The following is a 26,460-nucleotide window of genomic DNA, read 5'->3' on the forward strand; positions in this document are numbered from 1 at the left end:
GTGCCAATGTACGCTTGGCAAGCCTCTCAGACAATTAAAAAAACCAAAAATCCTATACACTAGTTCTGTACACGTCTCTGACAAAAGGATGGTGGCTGGAGGTAAAGCAAAAGGACACCTCATCTCCTACTGGACACCTAGATGAAGCTTCAAAACCATTTTGTCCTGTGTTGCAGTCACTATAGCGTACGAGCCTCCAAGATTCAGCTCTATCAGGTGGAACACTGCTTCCTCTCCCCTCAACCATTTTAACCCTTTTTTCCAAACTGCTGTTAAATAGCACTAGCTCTACATATCAGCATCTATCTGTGCCTCCCTACCTTAAACATGAGATACCCTGCCACAAGAAAATATACACCAGAGAATTTGTAAGCATTGATGACAACTGGGTAGAAGAATTGATTTAATTTCATCAGTTACGTGAAACCAAAGATGTTGTACAGTTTAATTAACCAGTACTTCCTGTAAAATAGGTTCTTTACTACAGCAAAATGAATAGGTAGTTCACATGCAAAGAAGTAGTTTACAACTTAACTTCTGATTCCTGGTAATGAGCTCACAGTCCTCATTTTGAGGAATACAGAACTAGTAGCGGGCTCTTGGAAAAAAACCCAAAGAATTTCTGCTGCTGTGACTGTGACCAAAGCAGCTTGTATTCCAATTCACTTTAAGACAGTATTTCAGTTAAACTCTCTGGTTCACGAGCAACTTGTTCACAGACACTATTTCATCACTTTTTGCATCACTGGGGGCCCCCACCATATCTTACCCCAAACTTGCCTGCGGGACCAGAGCATCTCTACACTGCAGTGATGCCCAGCACCTAGAGCCTGGAGCAAGCACCAAGCCGATCTGGTACTGCTTACTAGAGGGTTCATCAGCTCATGCTGAGCCCAGGACTGACGCAGCATCTTCCCAGCTCAGCGAGCAGCACCTGGCAGCGCCCTGGGCACGGTGCCTTGCCCAGTCTGAATTTTTAAACACTGGGAAGACACACTGCAGTTATTACCATGGCAACAGAACTACCTTACTTGTAAGCAAGACAAAACTATTCACCTGTTTTACCTACAGACAGGTCATTTGCCTTCTAAAATATTGACGAGGTCTTATAGCAGTCCAGTTACTCAAACACTGGAATGCAAGTTCCAGTGAGAGCTGCTCCCAGAGTTGTTACCACTTGGGCTATGCTACGGCTAGGAGCAAACCACTCCCGCTTGCTAACTTTCAGATGGGGTACGGAAACCCATCTTACCTGCCTTTGGGGGGAGCCTGAGGATTTGTTTGCTGCAAACACTCCCACTTTAGTGGCTTGATAACAAGATGGCATATGAATAAGAGATACTTTAGTTACAAATGCACCAGCAAGTCGTTCTTAAGTACTTAATCACTACAATGATCTTTCTGCAAAGAAAAAGACATTGTTACCTAGACTTGCACTTCAACGGCTAAGAATTCTGTCTCCCAAAACACAGAGAATGCAGAAGCAGTCACAATTATATTCATATTAATCATTAACAGCGTAACAAAACCCAGTGAAGAGATCTTTAGGAACTCATTAACAAGGGCATAATGTACACACTTTTATTTAAACATGGCAATTTACACAATAGCTAAAAGTTTGCCTTTTTTTTTTTTTTTTTTTACCACCACCTCAGGAAAACCTGTGTACCTGGATATCAGAATTAGCACCTAGTGTTTATAAAGAAAATAAAGACTTTGCAGTATTATCATCTGCAAGCACTGGTCAGATCCTAAGCAATTTAGGCGCAGTGACACGTGGATACATTAAATACTCTAATTTCTTGTGATCATCCAATTAGCTCATTGCTTCACCTCAGCAGTGGAGTTTTGGGTAAGTGGTTCTCTCTGAAACACTAGGAATGCATAGGTCATAGGCTAAATACATTTGACAAAAAGGGACAAGTCACAGTTGTGGTCTGAAATTATTGCAGTGCAAATTTCAAACAGCAGTGTTTTTAAAGCAGTGGAACATAATAAAGAGGTAGGTACTTTCCTCCTTGATGGTAAGAATTTAACATTGCTTAAGAGTAGTTCAAGCTAAGTAGCTTCATGTTAGATATCTCAGGTACACAAACAAGTCATGGCAGACTGGATTAACTGGAAGATATTTAAAATGATATATAAAATGTTTCACTGGCATAAAAAAGTTATATTGCAAGAGGTTACTTTTTGTGGAATGAGCTATTACTCTTAACTTGAAATACACCAATTAAACTTTTAGTGACATAAAGCCATATTTACCTTGATGTTCAATATTTTAGCAAGGTAACTCTCTTTGCTAAAGGGGGTCACTAAAGATCAGAAGACTGATGTTTCCTGAAAATAAAGTGCACTTTTCTGCTCAGAGCAATGGCTCATGCTTCTTCTAAAAAACAGCCTCTAATTATATGAACTTATTTATCTACCAGGATTGTCAAAAAAAGCAATAAAGACCCAAACCACTGATGGAAATTACTAGGCAATGCCAGAAAAGAAAGCCACTTTTGGTGCAACTCTTGCACTATCTCCTCCCCTCCCCTTTTTGTTCCACATTATGGAATTTTTAACAAAAATATTGCCTTCCTTTCTGAAGCTTGGCTCAACATTCTCTTCAAAAGTAGTAATACCAGCACTTATGTGCACCACTGAAGGCTATCAGGTGTACTGACAAAGCAGAGAGAATGTTTACATGGAGAAATGTCAGACTTTAAATAGCACTTTTTTTTTTTTTTTTTTTTTTACAGAGCAGATGAGTGTCAAGTTTTCAAATCATTACAACAATACCTTCTCTGACTGTAATTCACCCGTTACACCATCTAGCTTACGGAAACATTAACAGTGTACTTGCCTTTATACTGCAACGTGATTTAACTGAAAGGTGCTAAAATGAACACTTTTATATCATTTTCACGCATACACAAGATGTCATGCACAGCTGAGACATTAGATTTTAAATCTATTTACAATTTTACATATTTTACAATATATTTCATCTTTACAGCTACAGAATAAATTCAGACTAACATTGGTACCTTTCGAGTTTCTGCTGGAACTTGAATTCTTTAAGTTAAACTAATTATTAAAAACAAGTAAGTGCATGCCTAGAAGGAAGCTTTCAGGAAAGATGTCAATGGACTAGTGTTGCTTAAAAATTACACCGGTTTGTGTAGAAAATTTAAATTCAGTTCAAAAATCCACAAAAGCCTAATAGAAATCTACTTGACTAAAATAAATACAATTCATTACACTTAACAAAAAAAATGTACCTTTAAAAATGTACTGATTTGAGCTCATCTGATTTTTAGCCTTAAAGTTACTTCCCTTCCCAAGTAGCAGATAGTACTAGGTGAGGATAATGATGCTTTTCAAAGTTAACACTGATAATTATCCTGCATAAACCTGAGGCTGCAGTGGTGGGGGCAGCTTGTCATTCTCCACATTTTCAGAGTCAATAGCTGCTAAGGCTTGATTTTTTGGTTTTATTTCTAATGGATATTTCTCAACAATATCTTGGACTTCCTTTGTAATTCCATCAGTCCAATCTATTAGGTCTTTCTCAAGCTTCTTGGCTTCATTGACAATTCTTTCCTGTCTCTCATTCAACTGAGATAGGAGGTCTAAGTTTTTATACATTTGCTTAACACCCAGGCACACATCAGGTGAAAAACTGTCAGATTCTTGCTTCTTTGGGGATGTCTGACCAGTCATAAAACGATCAAAATCTTCTTGGCTTAGATTTAAAGACTGAGCATCCAGTTTTTCAATGAAGGCCACAGCACAGCACTACAAACAAAACAGAGAGTAAGCATCATTGCAAGCTACAGATTGGAACTCGTGTTCTACTTTTTTATCCTGCTGTTAGACCAGTAACTGATTACTTTATTTAATGCCTCAACAGGTTGCTCCTAAAGAGCTTTTCCAGAAGCTAACTACATCAGACAGTTCACATGCCTCTCTCCTCTCCCCAGAGTTTGAAGAAGTTGAAAACTCAGAGAACGATACAGGAAGACACGCTTTCAGCTGAACGGTACTGACTCACTGGATAACGTCCATTACAAACCTCAGGGTCACTGCATTTTGGAGGTGAGAGACAGAACGAGAGAAAGAATAAGACATGACAACTAGACAAAAGCACTATATTAATATTTAATAATCTGATCAGCAGAGATCTGCTATGCTCTCTATTCATTTCCTGAAGGAAGGAATGTCAAATGCCCATCTTACTTTGTGGATGCTCTCCTCCTACTGAAAGGAATTTTTAACATTCCAAGTATTTCATTCAACTACATATTTTCCCTCGAGAATTGCTTTACAATGAAATGCAGAGAAGCCAAGTTCATAATCATAATTTCTTCTAATATAAACAAGCACACCAATAAATGCCTCCTGCAGAAGCTTTAAAAAGCCTGTTTACCTCCGCATGTTAATGGCCGAGTTCTGCAGTCCCTTCAGGAGAGAAACTCATGGGCTAAAATGGGGAACTTTGCATCTGTAACATCTGCACAGTCCAAACTCAGGATTTTAGGAACAGAAAGTACTTATCTCTTCACAGAATAAAAATATACCCAAGTCTTAGCATCAGACTGTTCAAATAAAGGGTTTAATATTATAAAGAAAGCAAAGCACTGACTGGTTTGGAAAGCAGAGAAGGAAGATAGAGGAGATAGAAAGCAGAAGAGCTTGTTGTACTCTAAGTAACCTCCACCACTATTTGAAGAGTAGTTTTAATTTTCCTTCTATGTCATGCTATGTTTGCCCTTGCTGGAAATTCCTACATCCAAATAAAAGACAATCTTGTTGTATAAAACATCAACACTATTCCTGCACTTACCAGATTGGTAAAATAGTAGCCGTCTTCTCCTGTCATTAGCCTGCTTGGATTACAGAAGCGTGTTATATACTGGATGTTAGACTGCAGGCGGGGTGGGTTTCCCTTCAAAACAATGTATATAAGTGTTGGAAGAAAGTCATCAGCTGAAGCTGGTTCATTTTTTGTTATTTTAATAGCATTAAATATATGCTTGCTGCACTTGGTGATGCATGCTAATTTATCACGAGGGACACGCTTTGAATCCATTTCGATAATATCTGTAAGATAAAAAAGTTCTCAAATCATTAAAACCATAGTAATCAGATACCTGAATGAGTAGGACACTTACTAGACAATACTAAAATTGCATCATTTTTATCTGTGGTGCTTGATGTTCCATAAAATTATCTGTTTATTCAACCTTCTCTTGGTTCAGTCCAAGTATTTCAAATAGATCAGGTAAGCCTAAACGCTTCTGTGATGGAAAAATTATTCCCGCTTCACAAACGATATAATAGTCCAACACCACAAAGACTACTGCAAATCTAAAAGCCTGGACCCCCTTCTGATGACAGCAGAAAATAATCTCTACGAACAAGAGATCTAAAATTTAAAGCTGTAAATGTAAACTTCGTCATTCACAAACCTGTAATTGCTTTTACAACCATATCGGAGACTTCTGGAATTTCTTCATTGACAGGAACACACAGCATTTGTGGAGTTACCCAGTGCAAAGCTCTACAACAAGAAAAAACGTTAAACCGTTCTGTGCCAGTAACATTCAGGTGTTTGAAACCAGCCACTTCTTGAATTCAGTGCACAAGGAGTGCTTTGTGTAAATGAGGCACTAGTCCAGTTACAAGCTAGTTTATTCCACTGAAGTAATTTATTTCCAGAAAAAATGTTCTCTTTTTTTGCTATAATTTAACAAAAGCACACCAATTAGTTTTCCTAGCGTAGTAGCTTTCATTATTCATTCTATTAATTCCTTCTGTTTCTTAAATAAAGTGTTTTTAACTCTTTCTGGTTAAAAAGCTTGCCATTTTTGTATGCACAGCAAAAGATTTTTAACGTGCTTGATTCGGAGCTCATTCACAGGACTGTGGATTACTCAACTATTTTTCTTTCAAAGACTTACCTAATTCTCTTTTGGACAGCAAGATCCTTCTTCTCATCATCAGTTGTTTCAGGGCAAAACACATATTTATACTGTCGAGTCATAATGTATTTTTCAATCTGATCCATTGCTTTCTCAACTTTTTCAGGGGGCACTGAAAGGTACAAATCCGACTCCAATACAGTAAATAAAGTATTCTGTGGCTGTTTTGAAGATTTAATACAGTTTGGTCCTAATACCACCAAATCAGTACTACTGACTTGAGCCAACCTGAGTTAACAAAGAATGGATATACTTGGAGTATTTTCACTCTCTACAGCAGAAGTAAAAATATAATGGTGAGAACAGGATAGTGACATGCCAAAGTAAGTACACGCATAGGTTCACAATGAAGCACATTCATTTAGCACATTCAACACACAAATTAGGTTCAGCTGCTTGTAGCTTACAAGAATATTTCTCAAAAACACAGCCTTTGAGAATAAATCCAGTGAGGTCTTCCAAGTCCTCTGTTCCTGTTTATGTCTAAAAAAAATCCCTGGGTATGTTTAAGCTGTGCCACTTACACACCAGGCACATAAAAGCAGTCTGCAACAGCAACGCTCCCCTCTCACTGGCTTCTTGTGCATTACAGTGCAATGTAAGGCTCACAGCCTGTTAATTGGGTTGAGATTCCACATCTAACCTTAGTTTTAAACAAATAGTATTGAATTTAAAACAAGAAATGAAAACAACTGAACCACATTTAATTGAGAGTTTAAGAAAAAACTGTAAAAACAAATAATTTAGGCTACAAAACTTTATAGAACTGGTGCTGCTGGGAATAGTTCTAATTATGGTACTAGAACTTGTTAACAGCATTTCTGAAAGCTGGTTAGGAATGCTTCGTTTTCACTTGAAAATGCAAGAGGCTTTATCCTCAAATCATTACTTTTTCAGCAGTAAGATATGAGGAAGAGAGGAAGAACAACATGATACCTTTCCAACGTGTCTGTAATTTCTCTGCTACATTTTGATAGAAGTCCTGGGCACATTCAGATTGCTCCTCAATACTTAAGTCCTGTAACAGAAAAATTATTAAGTGTGCATGTGTGGAAGAAATGGCAGCGATGCCTCCGATGTTCTGTTTTTGTTTAAGAAAAGCGTCCAGCTGCGGTAACAGTCTGAGAATGCAAATACATAGTCAGAGGTGTTTATGTTGGCTAAATTATATTCAAAAATATGAGAAACCAAGACATACTGGCTCTTTAACATGTGAAAAACTTACATTTATTTGCTGAACAGATGTGTATTAGCAACGGAATTGGACAGGTGCAATGCCATTTTCCCGACACATCCCTGAGTAATGGTGACAAAATAATGTAGACTATTAAGCAGAATGCTTGCTCCCACCAATTTTGTGTCTATAACTTTTTAAAGGAATATATACAGTATACCAAAAAACCAAGAACATACATCATATATTTGAAAGAATATCTATACAGTAAACATTTCTAATGATAAAGTTACTGTGAAATATATTCACAATGTTATTTGTGAAACAACATTGTCTTTTGAGCATTAACTAACTGAGCTCCTGGAGAACATAATGGAGGTCTGAAGGGTTAAAATTAACTTTACCTATCACGTCGCTTTTCACCATTAAGTGGCAGCATAAAACCATACGTAAGAAAAAAAAAATGGCAAGAGAACTTAGTTTCTGAATTCTCTAAGGCCAAAAACTAGACAGTTACCCTGAACACAAAGTCTCAGCTCTGACGGCAGTGCTGCATTTTAGGCCTGGTTTATGTGTAGTAGCAAATTGTACATTTTGAGAAAGACTTCTTTTTGACTAGCACAAACTGTCAAGGAACCAGGAAATGAGAGTACCTTCAATGTTTATAACCAGTAATAACAATACACTATTTTCACAGACTCTATGCTCAGAATGAATCCGTTCTAAAAGAAAAAAAATTTCAAGATGTTTTCAAAGTGGAGGGCATGTAAGATTGCATCAAAACTCCCTTTAATTTCCAGTCCAATTTGAGGATATAATTTGAGTAACTACATACTAAATAGGAAAGGTTGGCATGAAAAAAAAAAAAAAAAAAGGTGTGCAGAATACTGACTCATTTCAACCATAGGTGGCACTACAGACACATTAATATTTCAAGAACATTAAATTTTTTATATGGAGGATGAAGATGTAACCCTTATTCCATATTAAAAAAAAAAAAAAAAAAGCACAGTCAACTTCCCCTTCCCCAAAGAAAAGGAGACATGTGGTTTGATACTCTATTATCTTTATAACTTTTTAGACTTAAGATATCTAAAAACTCCTTATGTAATGTATTATAATTTCCACAAGTCATATTTATCTAGAAAATTGTTTGTTCAACAGACATTTTATCTTTCAGAACTAATTTATTCAGGATGCAAAGGAAAGTTCTCTCAAGACACCTGAGATACTGGGGTTTGAGGGTTTCTTTGGTCATACACTGTACCAAAAAGGAAGGCATTCAAAATTTAAGACTGCCACTAGATCTTCATTCAACTAAGCATATCAGCTGAAGACTCCCATATACAATATACAAAAACCAAACTGCTGGAAGAAGAGCAGCATTTTCTCCATCTCTCCCTAATTTCCTCATTTTATTTATGTAAAAGGCATGCAAAACTTACCCTTTTATGATTCATTGTGTCCAAAAATAGTTTACATTGCTTATAGATATCTTGTCCAGGTTTATGATATGTCTTGAGAAATTCTATGAATTCCTTGGATACTCGATCTGTCTCGATGCTGGCCTGCCTGTTTATAGAAGGACTGGGAGCCTTGGCTTCTTGGATCTCTGCTGGGAAAATTTTGGCACATCAGATTAGCTTTTTTACACTCATGGATGAATTCAGGAAGCGTTTAATGTGTATTAAAATTTCAGGGTTTTTTTTTCAACTGTGCAGATGAATAAGCATTTATTTCTCAAGCTTTACCAGTGAAATGCTGGATATTATTAAACAGAACTCTAGGAAACTGAGTATTCCACTGAAATGAAATAGTGATAGCCACATACCCATTTACACTAATGGCCTTTTTATATTAGCAACTTACTGTAACATGGGTTTGTTTTCTGGTTTCTTACATTTTCATTCCCAGGTAAGATATCTCCGTATAAGGTCAAGGCTTCCAGATGGAATTCTGCAGCAGTTTAAGATAATGGAGCAGTCCCTTTTCCATTCTCCTTCACCTTTACATTCCTGCTCCTTTGCTTGCACCAACACAAGTATTCATTCAACTGGCTCATGAACTAGCTCAGGGAGTGGTAGTTTGGGGCAGTCCTAGTCAGAAATCAGTGTTTCGAATGGGGTTATTTTTCAGCTTGATCAGCTCCCCAAGCTGGCTTCCTACCAGGTCACAGGAGCAGCAGCACAAGACAAGGAATGGGAGCATGAGATTGGTGCAAACGCAGCAGCCCTTCTGTGGCTAGGCAGCAGATGCCACAGAATCACACCTGCAGTGTAAATGAGCACTTGGCCATTTGTGTTTCAGCAAGAGCAGAAGCACCGCATCTGTTCAAGGAAGAATTTGCTTGGCATTCAAGAAGGAGGTAGGAACACAGACTGTAACACAGCACTGGATGCAAGTTTATACAGCTGCAACCACAGGGTTTTTCCACACAAATACATCTGATTTTCCAAGGTATACGTTCCAAGTTAATTGTACTGATCCGATACCTTCACTACCCAAGTTTAGTTCACCCACCTTTCAACTTGCCAGCCAACACTGTTCAAAATGAAGGATTGAATAGAGATGATGTAAATGAACATGATGAAAAGCAAGCAGCAAAGAGACAGAAAACATGAAAATATTCATGATCAACATGACACAAACATATCTTTCAATCTGAAAATACTAACATGCACAACAAAAATCCTTGTTTCAATAAGCACACATGCAGAACTCCAAAATAAAAGTAAATAAATGGGATTAGTATATTTAAATTGGTATGTTTCATTTGAACTTGAGGTAGCTTATCAGGATTTTTTTTGCTTGTTGTTATTTGCTTTTAAAGAGATTCAGCACCATAGTAAATTCAAAGCTGTATGATCCAGTGACCAAGAAACACTTGATCATTTGACCAAAGCACAAGACTCATTAGGACCTCTACACTTTAGCATAACCTTCTCTGGATAATTTGGTCAGGTACCATTAGAACGTTTATGGTACTTAAGTTATAAGAATGGAAAAGGTTTTACAAATACTTATATTTCAATTGTAGCAATCAAGATAGAAAGTGCAAATCAATCTTCTCTCTGGTTACACAAGAACATTTTTTCCAGAGGGGATTTCCTCCTACCTTCTTTATACCTAGGATTCAAAGTAGAATGCCTGTACAGTATTCAAGCTGCACGGCAACCATTACTATATGTTTATCTAAATTTGTCACATTTAATATTTCATGATGACCACTAAGAAGAGAGCATAGTTTTGAAATAATAAACAAAGAAAGCGGGTACACTTTTGAAAGGGTAGAATTATAAGATTTTTTTTTTTTTCCAAAATTAATTACTGACTTCATTTCAAAGAACAGCTGAAGATTTATTTACGTAATTCAACATTGAGTTCACTGTATTATAAAAATAATGAACCTCATTCCACTACCTGACCTTAAGGAATATGAATATGATTTTTTTCCATCACAAATGTAACAGATTATTTTTTAGTTACTAGAGAGATGTAGTCAACTGAGGCAGATTAGTGTTAATGTAGGCATTAAAAAAAATTGAATGTTAGAATGAACTGTCTTTTTAATGAGTCACACCAAGAACTACATGTAGTCACTCAGAAATGCTGCAACTTCATTAATCTCTGCATTGCAATCCTGATTTAAGGAAAATTAATCTGTACAATATGCGCTGATTACTAAGGACTGCAGGAACAAATGTAATTTCAGCAACAAAATACTTTCAGCTTTGTCATGTACTCTAAAAGAATTAAGTCTAACGAAAAAGAAGTTGATTACAGGAAAGAAATTCCATCTGAACAAGTTAAAGAGAACCTAGTAGAGGAGATATGCCAAAATGAAAAGAAAGAGTATGGGAGGAGTTAAGAAAGGATCACCTTTACAAAGAATAAACACTATTAATATTAAAATCTTTCCCAAGGCATTCTACAAAAATGCTAGTTCTCACAGCAGAATATTAGCACTCCAGTGATTCACTATGGTTGTGCCATGGTCATGGATCCGCGTCCAAGTAAAGAATATTTAAAAAAGTGTTGTCATTAGCTCTACTACACACACACATATTCATCTTCTTCGTATAATTTGCAAAATAAAGAATGGTACATCTTCAGATTTCTTTAGTCAGCAGAACACATCAGAATTGCATATAAATAACATAGGACAAGATCCTAAAGCTGTTTGTATCAAGGGTTTTGGCATCCTTTTTGTTTAAATGAAACCAGTATGTCTTCTCTTGATTTTAAATTGTCTTCTTGATTAATATAAGAAACATCTGGAGATGTTTTGAGAATGCACAAGTTCTTCAAGTGTGAACTATTAAATTGAAGTAGTTTCAACTCATAATCAGATTTATAATGGCAACCTGGAATTATTTTTTGATAAAAATATGAAGCAGCCCAAGATCTAGCTACTTCTTATAAAATTCTTATTTTTTTGAAACTGCGTAATCCTTCAGATGTCACGCTAAGGTAGAGCTCAAAGAAGCTTCAGCTTTATTCCTATACTCTCCCTACCAAAAAGTAATGAATTAGTTTAGAGAGTTGAGTTCACCTCCAGGTGCTAGACCTGCTTTTTTTGTCATCTTCATATTCAACAGCACAAGTTAGAACTGGCACAACCCTAGTTTGCATTTTGCAAAGCCCAACTAAGAAGTAAGCTTACTAAAATCAAGCAGACAGCTTGCTCAAGCTGTACTGCATTACCTTCAGTAGGGGAAGCCAGTTCCCAGGAGGGAGTAAAAATCTCCTTCAAATCCCTGAGAATGTTATCAGCATTTCGCTCCCTCCCAAGCTGTCCTTGCTTAACGATTTTCTCTTGAGCCACTGAAATAAATGCAAAAGCAAGCAAGACACTAAGAGCAGGAGCATGTCAGGAGAGATGGTAAGGGGAATAAAAAAAGAAAATATGGGAAGTGAGAAGAACAAACGTAAAAAAAGTTTTTAATACATAGCTGAATGCCTCATTTAGCCAGCTGCTGCCCATGCACCAAGACAAATTCTAAGATGAAATACAGACACATTTAGAATTTCTTATTAAGGAAATGCATCGTCTATAAGGCTAAGATGCATTAATGTTGCTCTTCTGGAATGCCTCCTCCACGGTCCACTATTTTCTGGTTTTTGCCCATGTAAGCTATTGCTATGCAAAGACATCAGTGCCATTAATCATTCTTACTTACAACACATGCTGTAGAATAAACATTCAGCCAGCCACAAACTTGATATTCACAACCCATATACACATAAACACTACAAGTTTCCTTTCACATTTATTTTCATTTAAAGGCACCCTGCTTACACATTCCATTTTTTCTGTTAAAGCTGTTGAAGTAAGCCATTATGGCAGCATCATCTGATATTTTAAATCAGCATTTCTATCACACTTAGACATATCAGTTTGTTTGAGGTCACTGACAGCCAGTACCTTTTCTCCTGCTTTCTTCAGGAAGAGTTCCCCTTCAAGTCCTAAACCATAGTATCACACTATGGTTGACTCATGAATCTAGCAAGAACGTGCGTCACACGAACAAGATATTTCCTCTCAGCAGTGCGGTGGTAGACCACCACCAGGAGTATGTTTATACTACACTTTAGTGGAAGAACTCCTGTATAACTAACACAAACACAGCCACAGATTTAGAAGTGCACTGTTCTATTTAAAAGATTGTTTGGCATCACTCAAAAGCTCACATTTTTCTGTGTTTTCAGTAAGACTTCACATACCGCTCTCCAGAAGCATCATTATTCCAACTTTTTAAAGTCAAGTCACAGAGCATTACTCTGCCTTTTAGTACATCTATCAAAAATACTTTTTAACTTAACATGTTGTACAGAACCATTAAAAGCAAAGGAGAAAGTTACCCTTCTTAGCTCCTGTTCTGGAAGAAGCAGTGAAGAACTTCTTCACAGTAGTGACCTTCCGTGTTTTCTCATTGGTTTTCTTTTCTTCAAATTTTGAAAAGGTCAGTGACTGTGCCCCTTGGGTACTCTGACTACTGGCATACGCTTCTTCCTCCTCACGCTGAAGCCTGGAATTAGAAAAATGTAGGTCTGATTTAAGTGCTTAAAACCAGCACAAATAAGCTAATTTCCTGTGCAATAAATTAATACTCATTTGACATGCTAATTCTCCTCTATACCCTTCTTCATTTCTTGCTTCCTACCACATCTCCCTTCACTACATAAAGTCCACTCTTTCCACATTGTAATGGTGAAAGTGAGGGAAAGATTAGGATGGCCAGGGAGGATTAAATAGTAAGGTCAAAAGGGAGGAGACTGAAGTATAAACATGGTCACCTTCCCCTCATGTCACAGCCCTGAATTCTACAAAGGTAGAGGTGAGGGGAAAGACTGCAGGAGCGCTTCCGATAATCGATTCGGCCACCTTCCTCCCTGCATCCTGTTCCGAGTTTCACCACCCGTTACCACAGGCAATTCCTTACCATCTTACTGAAGATAAAAACCATAGCTTGCAGCTGAGCAAGTGAAATACCCTGTCACAATCTCAGAAATATTCTGGGAGACATTATTGTTGTCATAATTTGTTTTCTAAGTCTTGGTTAATACACATGCTTGATTGAATGAGGGCAAATCACTTCACTGCAACATTGATGGGTGCTTTGCAGAGACCAAGCCCATCTTTTAATCTACAGGTACAAAGTAGGGGAGGGCAAACATACTCATCTTTCAATGGCTACTTTTCTTCCTGTGCAGGAGGATTAAAATAGGTTAAATTATATTGCCCTTCAAGATGCTAAAAGGTTGAGCAATTTTCTTTAAAAATCTGTCCAGCTCAGGATGGACCATAAATGGTCTTGCATTTGTAACCCCTTGCAGCAGGAATTGTGTCTTATCTGTGCTGACAAGCCTGTCTGTTCACTACAGCAAACAATCACAGCTCATCTGTTGCTTTAGCATCTCCTACTGAACAGTTACTTATTAAAGAATTCCTTAAACGGCCTTTTTTATTGTACATAGATGTTATAAGGCTGACAGCATATCTGCTCGAGTAATACTAAAGTCCTTATTAACTGTTTAAGCCAAATTTATGGCAGAGGAAAGAATGACATGTCCTCTGTACTGTACTTGACAGCTTACCTGGCACCTTCTGATTAGGCTAGAAAAGGTTTCAAGCACTTCCTTCTACCTGTCTTTGCAGTTAATCTGTTCCAGTGCCAGACAGTAAAGAGAACTTTAAAAACAAACAAACAAACTACTTCAAGGACTAAGGTAAGAGGGTCTAGGGTAGTTCAATACCAGAAAACATGGGGCTTCCAAACCATAATTGTGAGTTTGGAGCCAACTCAAGTTCAGAGAGCTTCCACACCACAGATGTCACCTTCTTCAGGCAGGCTGATGTGAGCACTGCACTTAATGCCTTCCTGCCCCTCCCTTTTTTTTTTTTTTTCCCCTCCCAACCTTCGTTAACGTACCACTAGGTAAACTCAAGTTCACCGAAGGGTTCCAGACTCGAGTGCAGACATGTGTCTCAGTCATTTGCACTTTTTCCTAGAGTTCTGGTATACACCATTAATACATTAAGGTAAGTGTATGTAGAGAATCTGTGTCAATATGAACAAACATCTTGGCCAGCTCAAGTCAACTGCCAATCGACTCTTAATACACAGCTAGATGCTCCTCCATCTCAAGAATTCACATAACCCTGAAACAGTTAATTCTGAGTGGATGTCAAGTAACTCACACCTGGAAGTGACACAAAGGACAGCTGTAGTACAACAGAGGATGCTTTGCAGTTTCTCAGGCAGTGGATAACACTTTTGCTTTCTACCCAAATCCAACAAAAAGCAGTTGTAGCTGCTCTTATTTTCTCACTCAAGTGTAGATTTCCTCCAATCTCCATTTTCAGGGTCAAGTATTTATCACACTAGGAAAACTAGACTGTTTTGCAGAAAATACGTGCTTGGAAAAATTAGCTGAATTATTAAAGCTAAAGCTTTGATGCTTTTGGGCTTAACGCTACAGTTCAAAAGAATTACTACAGAGCCAATTTTTTTAATCAGTAGCTGAAATGTAAAACCATTGTGCAGGCTATATTCAAGACAATAACTGTGGTCTCCAGAGGCAGAGGTGTTTTAATCAAAATTGTCACTTTCACCCTTCCAACTGCTAGTTAGAATTACAGATTTCAGTATGCAAATTAGGTCAAAGTATTTGTTGAGAGGTTGGGAGGGTGTTTACATTTGTTACTTCACAGACTTTCTTTTGAAACCTCTTAAATTAGAATGTCATAAATATTCATCTTTGCATCAAAAGGAAGATTTTAATTCCTGCTGGAAAGGTCAAATTTGAGAACTTATGATGCAACTAAGCCAGAGCAAACAGGACTAGAAAATAGGAGACAGGAACAGTATTTAGTGAAGTCACCGTACTGTAAAAGACGAGGAAATAAAGAAGGCTCTTTACCGCTCTGCCAGCTCCCAATCCTCTTGAATCTGTTTCTGCCTGGCCCTATGGTATTCCTCTCTCCAGCACTTGGAGCAAAATCCCTGCCAAGCAGGATTGCCATAGTAACCACATCCCTTCTTGCACAGTAGCTCTGACTGATCAACGTGAATTCCTCTGCGTTCAGATTTCAGGTTCATTTTCTTCCTGTTTAAAGAGAAAAGGGTTAAAGACAGAAACATAACAACAGCCTGCTAGAAATAATTTATTTTGAAGGCTTGTCTTTTACAAAGAAAGTCACCTGTTTTAATTATTGAATAGTTCCATAGCAACAAAATAAAGGCCACAGAAGGAAGGGCACACTTATATAACCATACAGCCCCGAAAGCCAACTGCAGCATTAGCATGTTTGCATAGCTTTGACCTGCAAACAGTACTAAACAGCTGGCCTAGAAAGCAGGCCAGCAGTACCAGTCATACAGCTACATACACACGTGGAAAAAGGCACAAGTCTCTGATCTCACCAGCACGTTGTTCTAACAGTCACAGAGCCACAAAGCAACTGAGGAAAAAAGAAATACAGAAAGTTCCAGTCACTGCCAAAGAGAAGCAAAATGAGTAAGAGACAAAATGTCAATAGGTTTGTATTCAGGCTGACACCGTCTCTGCAAAGAATCACACTAGTGAGACTTTAGATAACGTATCTTTGGCCTCAAAGAATATGTCTTCACAGCACAGTGAAGTATCACAGTATCAGCAGGGTATGTTAACATGGATGAGGTGCACCTCCATTTCCTTCAGCACACAAGTTACTTCAGAGTTAAGCTGGGCATCTGTATAAAGCACAGCTCCACAGAATTTATATATAGTGACTGCAACAACAAGATTTATTTTCATGCCTATGCTACCACTGTGCAGAGCCTGTATTCCAACAATCCAGCCCTCCCCTTTCTTTTTTTGCTTGACAGAAACCATCCCACATGCCAGCTTGCTCCCAAGGGCATTGCAACTACTTCATTCTAATTCTAAATGCTGGATTCATTTTAGGAGAAAAGCAGCACAGGATCACTAGCAAGTTTAAGGTCTGCATATTAAAACATTGACGTATGGATTGCAATATTGACATACATAGACACTAGAAATATCACAGCATGGCACTGGAAAGCAGCTCTTGGTCACCAAATCCAGCCCCTTTTTCTTCCAGCGATCCTCAGAAGAGAGTGCTTTGCATAAGCTGAGCAACCACCTTAGCAATTTGGTTTCTTGCTCTCACATTCGTAACCAAAGGTGCCCCTAGGACTTCCTTCCTCTAACAGGAAAACCAGAAGAATTTTAAACCAACACTGCCCCGCAGTTTGAAGACCCTGCCCTCCCCTCCAGCACATTACTTAAGATCACACAAGGAAAACAGAACACACATTGAGATGCAATATAGGGAAAGCAAGATGAAAAGCTATTTTCTTAAACTAAAGAATGTCAGTAACTGTCAGAGTAATCTTGTTTTTCCCCCAAGATTCATAATGACCCCTAAGTTCATATATTTGAGGAATCTGGATCTCTAGTTGTTCACGTTTCTGCCCAGCAAAGGTTACTCACCCCTGGAAGCTCTTGCACTCAACAGTCCCAGAAAGAACCCCAAACTCTTCACTGGGTCATCCAGCAAAACAGGTGTGATATGCACAACTGTCATTACCAAAGATAGTTTTCTACTATAGGAAGTAACAGCTATTTTGTTCCAAGCTGAATTATGTAAGTTCAACCATTTTAAAAGACTGATAATGCTTACCATTTCCCATTAATCTTAACAAGTTATTTTAAGTAAAGTAATGGGAAACACGTATTATTTTGTCTGAGGGGGGAACAAATTAAATATTCCATCTTATCTATGTAAATATTAAGGCTCCTTCCACTAACATCTTTTCTATCTTTGAAAGAAGTAATGAGTTTCTAAAAGTAATCTAAAACCAGTTTCATTGTAGAGACCTGTATATTAAGGGAATCAGTTTCTTAGTGGTGCAATTTATAAAGATGCGTTTTCTCATTTATATAGATGGAAAGCAGCTGAATACTCTTTTCTTTCCCACAGAAATGTCTGACAGTTAAACAGACATTAATACGCTTCTGCAAAGCAAAATTAAAAAAACAACTAGATTTTAAATATTGGAGAGCGCTTTACTTCATTCCCATATGGGCAAATTAACAGGGGAAAATAAGTACACTGCCTTCACAAAAATCTTTTGGTTTCTGTACTATCTTCATTTTCTGATTCCTCAAGTAAGGTCTTTATGTTGACTATAATGGTGCATGGATCTGCTGACTGGCAATCTATCTAGCAGACCAGAAATTAAACATCAAATGTTTGTCAACTGCACAGCCTGGGATGGAAATTGCATGTTGGCAGTATTTGGAAACACAGCCCATTCCCAGAACATCACGCATGCCCTTTATCACCAATTCTGAGAAGAATGGGGAAGCAAAAGCTTGAAACTCTTTAGTTGCTCCTGATACCATTTAAAGACCACTTCCTAAAAACAGAAGCTGCAGCAGCATTTGATTAGAGACTTCTATTGCAGGTGCCTGTACTAGAAAAAAAACCACCATGCATAAAATTTTCGATGTTGCCATTAATGGTAAAGCTGATCAGTCTGAATGTTTTCATTGTAAACTACAGGGAGCTATGAAGACACAACAGATAAAAACATTTTCATAACACAAACTTCAGAGAAATTTTACACCAATTGCTATCACCCAGGGAAATAGCATCCCTGATCCTATCACCTACTACAACGGCGTAAGTTACAACAGTTTTGCAATTGCAGTCTGTAGACCAATTTCATGAATTCAGGTGTCTTGTTCTTATGCAAAAGCACTGTGCTTCGGACACTCAGATTTTTTGAAAAACTAAAGGAGTAGAATGAAATACATGACCTTGCTTCTATCCCACATCAACATCTTGCTTTCTGAAAGCTTAACAGCACACTCGGTTTCTATGCCAATTGTGCACTTTCACTCTATACAGACACACAAAAATTAGCTTACTGTATCCACAGAGCTTTAACCACATCCTAGTGCCACAATTACCTTTGGCATCCTGCTAGCCCTTCGTGTACATTAGACTAAAAATAAGGTTCTGTTTAGTGTCAAAGTTCAGCAGCTTTCCCTGGAGTAAGCAAAGAAGGTTTCTTAGTAGCAAGATTCATTTTTGGGGGTTTTTTGCATTCTTTCAGGAGAGGTTTGTAAACAGCTGCAAAGCCAAGCCACTAGAAAGTAAGCTGTTCTGTTTCCTTCTCTTCAAGTATTTTAGACTGCAGTTACATCAGTTTCAGATCCAGGGACAAAAGAGGTCACCCTGAATCAATATGAAGAAATCACATGCTGCACTTACAGCAGACGCTTTCCTTTAAAGTTTCCTTTAAAGACATATGGCCATTACAAAAAAAGTTTCACAGCCAGTTTTTGCAGGTCAGCATTTACATTTTAATGAAAGGAACAACTCAAATTTTAATAAACTGAATATGAAAAATCCATCTCAAGTCAACTTTCTGCAACTAAATCACTCTGTACTTTATGACCTTTCATTCCTCAAAACCTTTTGTTACAACTTTTCAGTGTTTGAAATGCTTTTTTTTCCATCCTTTCTTTCTTCCCTTCTCTCCCTCCCCCTCCAGCCAAAGGTATATCATTCTTTATTCAAGGATCAACTACTCAATGTATTTGCATAGTCACACCTCTCATTTTGCATGGTCAGACCTCTTATTTTCATTCCTGCCCTGAATGCATGACCTGTTCAAAGCTCACTTCTGAGTAACAATCCAAAAGAAAGACCAAATTTCTTGTTTTTCTGGAGTCGGAGAAGTAGGCAACTCTGAACAGCTTCCATACTGCCTGACCACTGAGAAGTCAGGAAAACAATAGTAAGGGAGGTAACAAACTTCCACATTAAAAAAAAATCCCACCATCTAATCAAGAAGGACAACAAAATACCAGAAGATCATAAATAAAATTAACTAGTACAATTTGAAGAGGTGCACTGCACCAAACATCCTTTTTATACCTCCTGTATCCCAATTAAAACACTTCTCAACAACTCCAAGAAGCACCATGTCTCTCTCCCAGGAGCAAACGCCTGTAATTTAAAGTATACTCATACATCGCTTTGTTCAATAAGTACTTCAAATAGTTCTGCTGTGAACATTGTCAGAGAAAGCAGATTACACAGCTGCTCACAAACACCATGATATAGAATCTTATTTTAAGCATTTCTGTACCAGTACTAGACCTCATCAAAGATTAATACCTATGTAAATTAGTATCACCCCTTTGAAAAGTTTAGAAAAAGAACAGACTCTTAGACTTAGTTATTAATTTATAAAATCCCTTTCCCCTTGTTACTTATTTGCAAGTAAAAGCTTCTTCCCTCCTCTGAAACGGAAAAATGGAAAACACCCAGCCCCTTTCTATGATCATAATCTTTAAACTCCACCTAACACACTGTGTGTGTGGCTCCTAGAGGATCACTGCTAACATGTGCTGTTACATCATGGCTGCAAAAGTGGATTTATTCTGGACAATTACAACATGGAAAGCTGCCCCATTGCTGGCAATCAGCGTATTTGTACCACAGCTAACAGAGGACTAGACTGTAGGGACACCAAAGAGCTCCTTGTCTTACTGCCACAGGCATTCCCAGGCCAGTACCCACCCGGCCTGACAGCATACTAACTCCGAGCTACAGCATCAGCTGCCTGTGGCTACATCTTTCCATACTGTTCTAGATGTCGAGCTTTATTTTTCCAAACTGCAGTGATATCAAGAGCAGATGAATACTTGTGCACCGTCAGTAGATGAGGCATACAATACATGTTACGTTAGATATATTTGAAGGGTTGCACATCAAAGGTATGTAATGACAGACCAGATCTCCTCCTGCAGCTTTGTCATAAGCATCTTAGAATATGTAGTTTTGTTACGCTGTCTAGCATGTGAAAAAAAACCAAAAAACCAAAAAAACGTGGTTTAGTTCACAATTAGCTTTTTACTTGCTTTAATGTAATTAATTCTGAAGCTCTTGAATACATCTTCCTATCAACACATTTTTCTTGTTGTACCGAGACTCATTTAAAATTCTTCTTTTTATTCAGTATTATTTTGAGCACCCGTTTACTTAGAGCAAATACTTTTAAAAAAGCAGTGCAATACCAGCTCTTGTTTCTTGTCCCTTGCTCACACCCCTAGATTTTTCCTGTCAAGTTTGTCATCCAAGAAGAATATCCAATAAACCATGGCTCTTACTTCAGAACATGGAAATGCACATAATTTTTTTAGGAAGGATAAACCAGCTGTCTGCCCAACAGTTCCTCTGTGACTCTGTCAAAGCTGCAACTGAAAACGTATGTGCAAACAGTACAGGGTTTCGGTTACCACAGTCATGGAAGCAGACATCTGAGCCAAAGCCAGAAAAACCAACTTTTCTGCAAAATACTGCTGGCGGACAGCCACATCACTTTCCCTTAGTCACATACTTCAATCCGTCTTTGAAGATTTACTAAAGAAAACACAGAAAGAGTTAAGACACAGGAAACATCCATTTTGTTGCAAGTATTATCAAAGAAAAAGAACCAAAGCGTTAAGGTCGGCCGGGGGAGGGGTGGAGTCAGACGAGAGTGGAGGAAAGAGGAAAGGGGTTTTTTTTAAGAAATGTTTTCCCTTGACCTGAAGTGCAAAAGTATTCATTGAATGCGGGTGCTTAATAAAACCTATATTCTAGTTTTCAAGGATTTTCAGTTTCAGGTCTCGGGAGCCCAAGTTTCTCACGGGAAGCAATAAGGATACATCTAAATCTACAAAGGGATTCCATCAAAGCATTTAGTCTTCAGACACTTGCAGACTGCAATTACAATCTTAATTCCCTACACACCACTGGGAAACAGCTACAGACACCAGAACCCAATCTACAACAGTCATCAAAGCTCAGGCAGCAACACCTTGCTTACATCTCACCTTAGATGCCAACATTCCTGTATGGGTCTAGTCCTGCATACATCAGGCTGGACATGCAACCTCTGGCATCTTGACTGCTCATATAAAAAGACAGTGAAGTTCACCAACATCAGTGCAGAACTAACCAGATTGCACTGACACCGAATTAGGCAATCAGATACTATTTTACTTCTTTTTTCTCTGATGATCTTCCACTACATTCCTATGGGACTAAAGATAAAACCTTCATAGTCAGTGCTATTTCACAATTAAAACCATGGGATAAGAAGAGAGCTCAAAAGTTTGCCAACACCTGATGATTACACATGGTATCTTGATATGAAGGTCAGTTACAGAAAGCACAAAACTAGCTCTAAGTTTCCAAAAGGTGCTCTCTTCTCCAATTACAAGTCCATAAATCCTTAGGCCATTTTTGTCAGTACCCCGTATCAGGGACTGAAGTAGCAGCAATTATTGTTCCAGGACATTGTACCTTTCGTATCAGACTCAAAGCTCTCAACAGCAGCAAAAGACTACATTCTAATTTTCACACAGACCAGATTACAAAATAGCTGGAAAAATTAATAGTAAACTCATTAACGCAGGTATAGTAGTCACAGCAAAGAGCAAATGCATTCTTAGCTTTTATGTAATATGAAAAAGGGGCTCCTTTCATCAAAATAGGATCTGTCACTAATGGCTGATTTAACGCACACATGAAAGAGACTATACTTACATAACACATTCTTTTCAGCAATAAATCTAAGATAATTTTCATAACACATTAGGGTTTCCAAAGACTGCAGACACAGCTTTGGCTTCAGGAAAAGCACTGTATGTGAAATAAGGTTTAGAAGTAGTATAGCTTTATCATGAGTTCAGACACCACCGGCTTGTTTTTCCTGTTCCTCTCTGACATGTACCTACCTTACCTCCCAGGGACCGAGCAGGCAGGCAGATACCTTTACTGTCGATGCAGACCACATCACTGCCACAACGACAAGATATTGACTTTTTCATAAACTATTTATTAGTCCTGGATTGTTTAGGTCACCTTTGATGGAAGAGCTGGTTGAAAAAGCTCACATATCAAAGCTGTGTAGAAAGGGGTCTCATTTAATCAATTTATAGATGCCTTTAGTAAGAGGTACTTGCAAGTCAATTTATAATTATTACAAGCTATGAAAAACAGTTTCTAAATAACTCTGCATGCTAACTCTGGAAATGAAAGCAGTGGCTTTGTAAGACTGTTTTGTAAACAAGTTTCAATATCGGTACCAAAGTTCATTAAACATATCTAAAAACCAGAAGAGACTTCACATAACAGACTCGAAACAGGAAGATTGACACAAAGGTATGAAACTGCCTTTGACGTCTGGTAAGCCTGTTTTAGCCTTCTACGCTTTTGATCACAAAGACAAAAAAACCCTGTCTCCTGACATCCGAATCCCTCCTTCTGCTTTTGGTTTGGGTTTGTTTTGTGGTTTGGTTTTTTCCTGTCTCATCTCTTTACCTTACTCTACTTCCTAAAACCAAGTCTTCTCAAAAAACTCTTGGCACAACTCTTAGCAACAGCCTACACCAGTCTTTTCACTGGACTGAAGTGAAAATGATTTGGCTCTTCAAGTTTAAGTCTTCATAGCACTTAATGAACAACTTGCATTAATTCTTCTCATTAGAAGATATCAAAGTGCTCCAAAGAGTGCTCACAATGTCTGATGCAGTATCACACATTGAAACTGTCTGGTCATCAATGGCCATCCCCTGGCATGGGATTTTAGAGCAGGAAAAGAAGAAAAACTGGGGAAGTCTCCAAACACACAATTCTTACAGTAATGGTTGCTGGTTTACATTTTACTGGTGCCCGAACAGTACACCATACGTCAGATCAAGAGAGTAGCAAGTCCCACTTAAAACTGCATGCAACTTCAGTTACTGAAAATAAATTTACAAGGTAGACTAGAAAGGGCATCAAAACAGAGGGGGTGGAGGGATGGGACTGGGTTAAGGTCTCGAACAACTACAAATTTTGTCAGTGGAAAAACATCCTTAAAATAACATGTATTTATTTCAAAGAGCAAATGCCACAAAATTCTTAAGAGCCATGTAAGCATTGAAACAGTCATGATTCATGTGCAACCCTAAACATTCAGGCATGTAATTAGCAGAAAGGTAATTAAACATGAGTTAATTTCCTCTAAAGGAAAGGGTGGGGCAATATGATCTAAGAGACTCATGAACAGAAAATACGAAAGCCATTAGACAACTTCTGAATTAGGAAAGAAACACGGTAGCTATCTTTGCAAGATAGACCATATGAGTCTTCACAGTTTTAATGTCTATCTTTCTTGCAATTAAGACATTTCAGCTACAGCAGTTGTTTCCTAGTATAAACAGTACAGGTCGCTAACTAATGATCCTGAGAAAAGAAACTTGTTAAAACTGTGGTGACAGAGATACAGTCTGATCAGCCACCTGAAAATAACCGCACTGTTTGGCACTGTAATTTGGCAGGGGAAATTGCAGCCACTACTTAAAACCTCTGAAACCTAATGGCCATGCGGCTTCAACACTCCACCCACAGAGCTCACAATTCACTTCAACTTGACGATGCTTTTTCCCCCTCCAACGTCAGTACAGACCTTAAGCTACAGTTTTGTTTGTCCGCATCAAATTCTTAACTACTGCCTGTAGCAATGACCGCTCAGCTAGGAGTAGCATGTATTCATGAACTAACAGACTATGGCTCACCATCTACATGTGACTCATGGTTGCGCTTTTAAATGAGATCACAAGAAACATCTAAAAACTGCTTTGTACTGTTTGGGAATTCAAGTAAGAATATGAAGAGGATTAGCTAAAACTTCTAAAATCTCCTCAGAAACAGCAGCGATCGGCTTCTACACGCTCTGTGTTTTTTGCCAACATGTCAACCACGCTCACCTGGATACAGTATAAAACTAAGTTTGCTATAACCTCAGAGAAAAACCTTAAAACATCTTATGCACTTTGTACCTGACTTGTTACTGACAGCATTTTAAGAGGACTTAACAAGCACGATTTTTAGGTCTAGTTTTAGGTCAGGAGTAGTCCATCATCAGGAGAAAAAGAAAAAAAAAAGCATAATTGGGGATTATATAGCAAACATCAGGAGGGGAAGGAGGGAGCTGAGACTGTTCTAGACTGCAAAACAAAATTATACACCAGAATCATGGACTATCTTCAAGCTTATAATCACAGTTTGTTGTGTAAAGCGATCTTATGAATTGGTATAATTGGCTTTATATTCCTATTCTTCCCTTCTATCGTGTGTTGTTTCAGTTTTTTGTCAGCAAAGCATTCCACTGAGTTACAATTCTCTTCCTAATCCTCCCCGCTGCAAAACACTTGTGTAACCATGTCCAGAAGGCCAACACATCCAATTCCCGAGTAAAGTACTGTTCCTGGAAAACACTACGTCCTTCTACACTGATCGGTCATTAGTCTCAAAGGAGTCTCGGGTAACTGGAAAACCAAGAGCTGTTCAGTACGCGTCCTGGAGTACTGGCACGAGGAACTACCAATACGAAGCACCGCTTCGGAAAGTTTCACAACTATGAGACCAAACAAGAAAAGCATAGCAAGACACACCAACAATGGATTTAAATCACAACCTCCACAATGCCACCTTTTTTCCAAAACTGTGCAGTGCCACTAATTCCCAGCACTGGGCCAGACCAGGGCCCCACTCAGCCCAAAAAAACGGATTTGAGTTTTGCCTCTGACAACCCCCTCAGTTCATCCAGCACCCCATCACACAAGCAATAGTGCCCCTGCCACAGACCAAGGCAGCCCAGACCAGCAGAACTTAAGACAGCGTCGAACCACCCCCTCGGAGAATTTGTTACTTGAGGTGCGTCATTCATCTTTCAATATCTCACACCCTCTCTGAAAATACAGGCACTCCCTACTTCAAGGGAACGACCTGAACACTACACAAGGTGCTCATACAGTGACAAACACCCACAAAAGCATCCAAAGTGCGCTGCTTGACGTCTTAAATATACTCCAGAATTCATTTGGCTTGAGTTTAAAGGACTTCGATCCCCACTCTTACAGTAAGAAGCCATGCAGCAGTAATACAAGCAAAGAGTCAAAAACCCCTTGACCCACAAGGAACTTAGCAGGGAAACAGGCTGAGGGGCCAGATTTGCAGTGATCGGTGACACCTTCACCCTGGTTAACTATTGAAACGTACCCACGGAATTAAAAAATAATAAAAATATATATTATAAAAACAACTTAGTTTTAGGAACTCCACATGGAGGAAACCGGTTTACTAAATTTCTCTGTATCCCGGTGTGTTAAACCCGATCACAGTCTACCTCCCGGCGCCCGGTGACCCCTTCGCACAGCCGCACCCCTGAGGAGAGGAGCCGGGTATGAAACACCCCCCTCAGCGGGGCCCGCCTGGGCGCGGGTTCAGCCGCCCTATCACCGAGACTTATACCGAGTTATAACGACCGGCGGCGGAGACGGCGGGGGGACGCCGACAGCCACCAAACTGTCACTAACTGTCACCGCGCGGCTGCCACGGGAGGGGGCTCCCTCGGCAGGAAAGCCCTTCCCGCAGCCGGGCCCAGCGGCACAGGCACCGGGCAGCCCCTGAGAGGGGCCCGGGCAGGCCCGCGGTCCCTCAGCGAGAAGCGAAGCGGGTCAGAGCTGCGGCTCACCGGTTGCCCCGGGCGGCGGGGAGGACCCGCCGCTCCGCTCCGCGCTGCTCCGCTCCTCCCGCGGCGACGCTCCCCTCACGGCGGCCCGGCGCTTCCTGCCCTCCGCGGCGGAAAGGCGTGCCGTCACTTCCGGGGCGGGGCCCCTTCCCGGAAGGAAGCGAGGGGCTGGTTTGGCAAGCGGGACCCTCGCAGGGCGGCTCCGGGCTCCTCGGGAGCAGGGGTC

The 26,460-nt window shown here is 39.1% G+C and overlaps 1 protein-coding gene across 4 annotated transcripts; it reads right to left on the reverse strand.

Annotated features, from left to right (window-relative positions):
• Positions 1–390: 390 nt before the first annotated feature.
• On the reverse strand, positions 391–26,376 carry RABGEF1 (RAB guanine nucleotide exchange factor 1). Of its 4 annotated transcripts, none has more exons than XM_075517657.1 (10): positions 26,238–26,376; positions 15,568–15,753; positions 13,006–13,172; positions 11,848–11,967; positions 8,589–8,758; positions 6,906–6,987; positions 5,949–6,081; positions 5,457–5,548; positions 4,832–5,088; positions 391–3,783 (listed from the first exon to the last, which is right to left on the reverse strand). In XM_075517657.1, exons 2-10 carry the CDS (start codon positions 15,744–15,746, stop codon positions 3,385–3,387), a joined length of 1,599 nt encoding a protein of 532 aa, XP_075373772.1. In that variant the 5' UTR covers positions 15,747–15,753; positions 26,238–26,376; the 3' UTR covers positions 391–3,384. The 4 variants fall into 4 exon arrangements, with proteins under 4 accessions (XP_075373772.1, XP_075373770.1, XP_075373773.1 ...); XM_075517655.1 differs by having other exon boundaries at positions 8,589–8,755; positions 26,238–26,351; XM_075517658.1 differs by lacking the exon at positions 11,848–11,967 and having other exon boundaries at positions 8,589–8,755.
• Between the last annotated feature and the right edge of the window lie 84 nt (positions 26,377–26,460).

Source organism: Mycteria americana, chromosome 15 (assembly GCF_035582795.1).
Source record: "Mycteria americana isolate JAX WOST 10 ecotype Jacksonville Zoo and Gardens chromosome 15, USCA_MyAme_1.0, whole genome shotgun sequence".
Lineage (NCBI taxonomy): Eukaryota > Metazoa > Chordata > Aves > Ciconiiformes > Ciconiidae > Mycteria > Mycteria americana.